The sequence below is a fragment of the Chrysochloris asiatica genome, unplaced genomic scaffold, assembly GCF_000296735.1.
Source record: "Chrysochloris asiatica unplaced genomic scaffold, ChrAsi1.0 scaffold00200, whole genome shotgun sequence".
NCBI lineage: Eukaryota > Metazoa > Chordata > Mammalia > Afrosoricida > Chrysochloridae > Chrysochloris > Chrysochloris asiatica.
The window spans coordinates 3,244,221-3,251,927 of NW_006408718.1; the positions used below are offsets into that span (position 1 = coordinate 3,244,221).

General features: G+C 38.7%; 1 protein-coding gene across 1 annotated transcript in view; it reads left to right on the forward strand.

Moving 5' to 3' along the window:
• NCAPG (non-SMC condensin I complex, subunit G) overlaps positions 1-7,707 on the forward strand; it is an 82,000-nt gene that overhangs the window by 38,791 nt on the left and 35,502 nt on the right. The window contains exons 8-11 of the mRNA XM_006872495.1: positions 564-704; positions 1,417-1,540; positions 2,636-2,725; positions 3,064-3,243. Coding sequence (XP_006872557.1) covers positions 564-704; positions 1,417-1,540; positions 2,636-2,725; positions 3,064-3,243 — 535 coding nt within the window. The remainder of the gene's footprint in view (positions 1-563; positions 705-1,416; positions 1,541-2,635; positions 2,726-3,063; positions 3,244-7,707) is intronic.

The window sequence follows — 7,707 nt, forward strand, 5'->3', positions numbered from 1 at the left end:
ATATGCCCTCTCTTCCTATCAGCTGGTAGCTTCACTCTCCACTTTAGTCCTCTGTGGCCATGCCACTGACTCTGGGCCCAAGAGTCCCCAGGTCTCCCCACACTGCTGTCCAAACTTTCTGGTTTTTTAAAAGGTCGTTGTTTTCATGGATTACATGTGTAATTACTAGTAGTATTAGTGTAGTTACTAGTACTATTAGTATTATTTCAAACATAACGTTGGATTTATCAGGCATGATGAGGAAGACGAAAATATTCATGATTTATTAGATTTTTGGAACTTTATCATTGGAAGAATGCCAGTGACATTGAAATACTTAATTACCATTTTGAGACCAAAGTGTTTACATCATTTGAAAATCTCCTATAGAGTCTTTCATGCAAGTACATTTTAAGTACATTGGATTCAAGTCATTGTATTTACAAAAAGTTCATAACATCCTAAAACATCTCTGTTTAGATTAAATGAATGAAAAAGACCGTCTTCTGACCTAATCTTGAGATTCAACTCCTGTTTGATGTTTCTAAATGGGTTCTTCTTCTTTTTTTTAATCCTTGCTGTAGTTATATTCAGAGCATTCCAGTTGTGAATGATGAACAGAGAAGTAATTTTGCCTATATTGGAAATTTGATGACAAAAGAGTTCATAGGTCAACAGCTGATTTTAATTATCAAGTCTTTGGATACCAATGAGGAGGGAGGAAGGTATATCTAAATATTAACACTTGTTTTAATTTGTTGTTCTAATTTCCTATTCTGTAATGTCTTCCTTTTATAATACATACGTATATATAAATATAGAACTTGGCTATTATACATGCTATAAAATTTCTCTTTGTTTATATATGAACTCTTTGTTCAGTTTCTTCATAATCAATAAAATTGCACTTTTTGGGTTAAATATTTCTATTTATTATTTCAGAGAGGGTTAATACTACTATCTAAAAGGTTTGATTCACTTCTGGTAGTTTGTCATTTCATCATGTTGATATATGAAAACTATTTTTAGTTTCGTAGCTCTGTGGGTTATATGTTGAGATGCTAAAAAATTAGTCAGTTTTTAAAAAAACGCTGCTCCTCACCGAGAAAGATCTGGCTGTCTGCTCCCGTAAAGGATTTCAGTCTCAGACACCCTAGGGAGCATGACTGCTCTGTCCCATAGGGTCGCTATCAGTTGAAATTGACTCATTAGCAGTGGGTTTGGTTTGGGTTTGGGTTTATTTTTAATTTATAAAATTTTTTTTTTCAGAACATGAATGTTTGACCTAAAGTACAAAATTATATACCTATGGTTATAAACATGTGAAAGAATTGAGACAAATGCAGTTAAGTTTCCAGAGTGGGTGAAATATTAGAGAGTAGGTCTGTTACCACTGTCCCAATGATATTAAACTAAAATAGTTATGTTTGAATGCAGAAAACGACTGCTGGCCATCTTACAGGAGATTCTGACTCTACCCACAACCCCAATTTCCCTCATGTCTTTTCTCGTTGAGAGATTACTTCACATCATTACAGATGACAACAAGAGGACACAAATTGTAAGTTACCCCCCCATTGTTTTTAAAGATGAGAGGTTAATTGTGGACTGACTGATACTCTGTTTAGACCCTTTTGCTTTGCTTTAACATAAATCCCTTCCACTGCTCTCAGTAAGTGGTTTTCTAGCCCCTGCTTCCCTCCTCCAGTTAGAAAGTACTTTTCCTGAATGAATCAAGTCTGATGTGCCAGTGGCTGTGACAGGAAAGACTTGTCTTATGCTATCATAAGTTTAAAAGATGTAAAAGCAACTTCAAGTTGTCTGTGTTTAGCCTACATGGAGCTGAACAGGGATGGGGGTTGAGGAGTTTAGTTTATTATGTCTCATCTTGTTGTTGTTGTTGTTTAGTGCCATTGAGTCAATTCCGACCCATAGTGACCCAGTATAGGGTTTCCAAGGAGCAGCTGGTGAGCTTGAACTGCCGACCTTGCAGTTCAAACGGCTTTGCAGTCTGACTCATCTTAGACACCATAATTCGTTTGTTTGGGTTTTTTTTCTTGTCTTTCAGACATCATTTTCAATATCTGTGTCAATTTACCTTTCCTTCAAAAAGTTTTATTTGTATACAAGAAGTCAGAATTATTGTATCTTTTTTTTTGAAGTTTTTACAGACTGTGTGCTGTTTTGATTTTTATAATTACTTTGTTTTATATGTCAGTGTTGATAGCTCCCATCGAGTTGGCCCTGACACGCTCATGTGTTTCAGAGTATATACCATGGTGTTGTCGTGGTTGTACTCTTTACTGGTGTGGTGCTGTGGGTTACTGCTTTGGAATACAAGGTCAATTTGAGCCTCAAGGTTGACGGCGGTTCATGCTCACCAGCCACTCCTTGGAAACCCTATACAGGGTCACTATGAGTAGGAACTGAGTTGATGGCACTTAACAACGATCTTTACTTACGTAGTTTGCCAGGTTTTTCTTTTGAAAAAGTACTGAATGGTGGGATCAACTTTTAGATGAGCCGTAGATTGCAGCTCCTCATTTGTCAATACATTGGGGAATTACATGGTGTTCATTGTTATTTTTTAATGTAGCAGTTTGATATCACTTGCTGATATAGAACATGAATTAAAAGGCTCCCTTTCTAATACTAGGTTACAGAAATTATCTCAGAGATTCGGGCACCCATTGTTTCTGTTGGTGTAAATGAGGACTTAGCTGATGCAAGAAAGAAAGAACTCAAGGTAAATTCCATTTAAACTAAAGAAATGTCTGCAGTATAGTGTACTTTTGTAAATCTGTTATTTCCTAATGCTATATACAGTTTGAAAATTGTTCACACAGAGTCAAATTATTGCTTTAGTATTAAAATATAAGGGTATCTAAAATGTTACTAAATTATGTCTGAAAAATCGAATCTGAAAGATTTGCGCATTTGTTTCAGCATATTACAACTGTTATCTGTATTTGTTCAGGTCTACTTAAATTCGGAGTTGTTGGGATTATAAATACTGTTTATCAGGTTGCTACAGATTTACCAATTTTTGTTTGCTGTTTAAACAGAATTTGTATCTTTATTTAGATGGCTGAAATAAAAGTTAAACTTATTGAGACAAAAGAAGCATTGGAAAATTGCATTACTATACAAGATTTTGATCAGGCATCAAAACTAAAAGAAGAAATAAAAGCATTAGAAGATATCAAAATAAACCTATTGAAAGAGACAGAACAACTTGAAATTAAAGAAGTCCATATAGAGAAGGTATACATTTTTCATACTAAATCTCAGCTATTAAGCCTCTCAACAAAATGTTAGTTACTTTCTCAGCTCAGAAAGCTGATAGGTAGATTTACAAGACCTTCATTTAATTAATTTATTTTGTTCCCTGTCATGTTAATCCATGGAATCTGAAATCTTTCTTTCATTGTCAAGGAACTTGCCTACACCGTGGTTTTCATTAGAGTTTCCAGTCTTAAATTGTTTAGATAAGGAAAATACATCCACCTTTCCCTTAGTGGTGAAAGGCCCGTGACCTTTCTGCTGCTGAGGAAAAGAGTTACCATAGTAACTATTCCCTCATGCTTAATTTTAAAAATTGTAATTACACGTAACATTTTTAGAAAAAATTGAGTCGCTTTGTTATCTTTAATGAAATCCGAGGTTTCTAAAAGTTAATGGAAAACTGAGATTTTTCCACAAACTTTTCAAAACTTCTTGTGTGGAACTTAATACATCTTTAGCAACATGTAAAGCTTACTTTTAGCATGTTGTTTGTTTGTTTCTTTAACTTAATTTTGTTTGAAAAACTAGTTTGATTATTTCGTTCTTCATATATGGTTAAATTTAAGAATGATATTAATTAGTATAATATTGTCTTTAAGACTTTATAAATTAGTGAACATAAAACATTATTTATGGTTGGACTTTTAATATGAAAGTACTGACTATTCTCATAAAGGAAATTCTGGTTACTAATTAGAGGACCCTCAGTATCCACTAAGGAGCTCTGGTAGCGTAGTGGTTACGAATCGGGCTGCGAACCTTAAGGTCAGCGGTTCGAAACTACCAGTCGCTCCGCGGGAGAAAGATGAGGCTTTCTACTCCCGTAAGGATTTACACCCTCGGAAACCCTGTACAGGGTCGCTATGGGTCGGACCCGACTCGATGGCACTTAACAACAACAACAACAACAGTATCCACTGGGGATTAGTTTCTGGACCCACTTGGATATCAAAATTGGAAGATGCTCAAGTCCTTTATATAAAATGGCAAAGTATTTTCATATAACCTATGCATATCCTCCTGTATAATCTAAATAATTTCTAGATTACGCATAATACCTAATAAAATATATGTAAAAATGTTGTTGTGTAGTGCCATTGAGTCGATTCCGACCCATAGCGACCCTGTATAGGGTTTCCAAGGAGCAGCTGGTAAGCTTGAACCACTGACCTTACAGTTCAAACAACTTTGCAGTCTGACGCATTAGCCCACAGCGCCATACCAGGAATCCAATATGTAAAGATAGTGCTATGTAAACAGCACTTTATGCTCCCTTGTAGACTTTGAGGGATTCATTTGGCCATTTAATTGTTCCGCCCATCTCCACTCTCAATATTTTTGATCAGTGGTTGGTATAGATGTGGAACCCCGGGGAGGACCAACTGACTGAGAGTTTCTTAGGTTATAGACTTGACCTCTGGCTACACCCATCCCTTCCTAACACTCCAACTTCCCAATGAATATGCCTGAATTTTATTATTATTTTGTTTTTATTGTGAATTATGTGAGTTTACATGGGAGAACCCCAGTCCTACATTCATCCTATCGTATTTTGTTCCACTGCAATGATTAGTCTCCTCCATACATCATCAAGTAATCAAAGGATACACCCCACAGGCCCTCTCCCTTCCTGAGTCCCGTGTCCCCAGACACTCCATCTGTCCACGTCATCATCTCTGTCTCTGTCTCACTGCCTCTCTGGGTAGGGTCACTCTCTGCTCATCTCACTTGATGGTCCCAGGGGCATCCACTCCTGGGCTGCAAAATCAATCATTCCCCTCCTTTTGTCAAATACCTCTGTATTTCCTACTCTCACAGTCAGCCCTGATGACAATTATTCACTATTGTACCACAAGAGTCCTGTCTCCATTTCCTTTCGCCACCCCAGTCCCAACAGATTGGAAATCATTCAGTGGAGGTTCTACCTTCTCCTGCCCCTCCTGGAACTAGGCTTCCTCTTGAAATCTTGTAAGCCAGTCACTTCTTACCTTTATAGGTCTCCCCGCCCCCCCATTTTGGGTAACCAATGTCTAGGTAGCCCATCCCTGTCAACCCTGTGTAGCAAGGGGGTGGGAGTGATCCTTGCTGTAAAGATTTGTTCCCTTTTTTGAGCTACTACATCCATATGGAGTCCTGGTGTGCTGTGGGTTAATGTGCCAGACTGCAAAGCCGTTTGAACTGCAAGGTTGGCAGTTCAAGCTCACCAGTAGCTCCTTGGAAACCCTTTACAGGGTTGCTATGGGTTGGAACCGACTTGACGGCACTTAACAACAAACATCCATATGTATAGATAAAGTTCATCAAATTGTAGTGGGTTACTCCTTTTTTTTTTCCTTTCCTCTTCTTTCTTCTTCTTCTCGAGTTCTCATCATCCAGCCATCCAAGCCAAGTCAAGTGGGTACTATCTGCAAGTAAGGATGTTCTTGTGCATCTTCCCTCACTTCATATCAGCTGGACACTTCAGTCTCCGTTCTAGTCCTCTGTGGCCATGTCACTGCCTCTGGGCTCATGAGTCCCTGGGTCTTGCTGTAACTCCTGGCCATCCAGGTCTCCTACCGGGCTCACAGAAGTCTATTGAATGTGGTCGGACTTAGATCCCAACTTCATTGCTGTTTTTCCCCTATCAGTGACAAACATCACCAGCCAGACGACATGCCTGGTCGTGGACTCCCCTTGAGTGTTAGTCTTGGAAGGGAGTTTGCTCTGAGGAGACCCGACCACCTGCCCTGATGGCTCCTAGGCGAACAGCTTACTTGTTCTTGTAGTAATCAATCATACTGCCATTATTTCTGATTTTTCCTGCTGGTCTTTCTTCACGAAGTATCTTCTAGCCACTCCAGGCTGGTCTGCTTGTCCTTTCCGGTGGAAATTTCCTACCTCAGACAATTTTGGATGAGATTCTGGTTTCTATGTATGGTCTTATACAATGCAAAAGCTCCACAGGAGGTCTCTTTCACTGGGCAATTTCTAGCCCCCTTTAAGGTATTCCAATCAGTTATAGGCTGAAGATGGGCTTACAAACTTTCTGTTTTGATGTTTCTGGCTATTTCTTCCCCCCACCACTCCTCAAGTATCTATTTTACAATGGTAGGCAAGGGAAACCAAGATTCAAAAGACAGCCAAGCATCTTAACATTATTCCCCTCTTTTACCCTTTCAAACCATGCCTCAATCCCTGTATCCTGAAGCCCTGTTATTCCAAGGTTGTGCATACGTCGTCATTTACCTCTGCCCCACTTAGCCCATGCGAACCTGCCTAACTGTTCTCTCACCAGCCTTGTTCTTCAATTCCTCTCCTCCTCCTTGTATATTACCCACCTCCCCCCACAAGCACCCAAGATTTCCTGTGTCTGTTCCCTACTCTGTGCTCTATCTTCTCCCACCCACCCCTCCTCTCATCCATACATCCTGGTGATCAGCAAATATATATATGATTTTTCTTTCCCCTTTCAGTGTGGGTTCTTTTTCTCACTCTTTTACAATAATAGTTATATGCAGTATTTCTCCTTTCGTCACTGACTAATTTCACTCAGCATAATGTCCTCAAGGTTCATCCATATTATGCAGTGGCTTGCAGCTTCCTTGTTGTTCTTCAAGGTAGCATTGTGTTCCATTGTGTGTATGTACCACACAGTTTGTTTATCCATTCTTCAGTTGATGGGCTCTTAGGCTGTAGATAGCGCTGCTATGAACATGGGTGTGCATATATCTACTCGTGTTTTGACTCGTATTTCTTGTGGGTAAATACCAAGTAGAGGAATTGCTGGGTCATAAGTATTTCTATTTCCAAACTTCTGAGGAAGCGCCATATTGCTTTCTAGAGTGATTGGACCAGTTTACAATCCCACCAACAATGTGGGAGGCTCCCAGTCTCTCTGCATCCTCGCCAGCATTTATTGTTCTCTACTTTTTTTATCTTTGCAGTTATTGTTGGTGTGAGATGATATCTCATTGTTGTTTTGATTTGCTTCTCTCTAATGGCTAGTGATTGTGAACATTTCTTCATATGTTTGTACGCTACCCGGATCTCCTCCTTGGTGAAGTGTTTGTTCATGTCCTGTGCCCATTTTTAAATTGGGTTATTTGTCTTTTTCTTGACGAGGTGTTGTAGTTTCCTATATATTTTAAAAATGAATCCCTTATCTGATGTGTCGTTGCAAAAGATTTTTTTCCATTCTGTATGTTCCCATTTTACTCTTTTGGTGAAGTCTTTTGATGCAGATAAGTTTTTTAATTTTTAGTATGTCTCAGTCATCTATTTTGTCTACTTTTGTTTGTGTACTTTTCAAAATGTTTGGTAGTTTGTGTATGCCCTGAATTAGAGCCCTCACATTTGTTCCTATTTTTTCATTGATGACCTTCATAATTTTGGGATTCACGTTTAGGTCTTTAATCCATGCTGAGTTGGTTTTTTTATAGGGCGTGAGGTAAAGGTCTTGTTTCT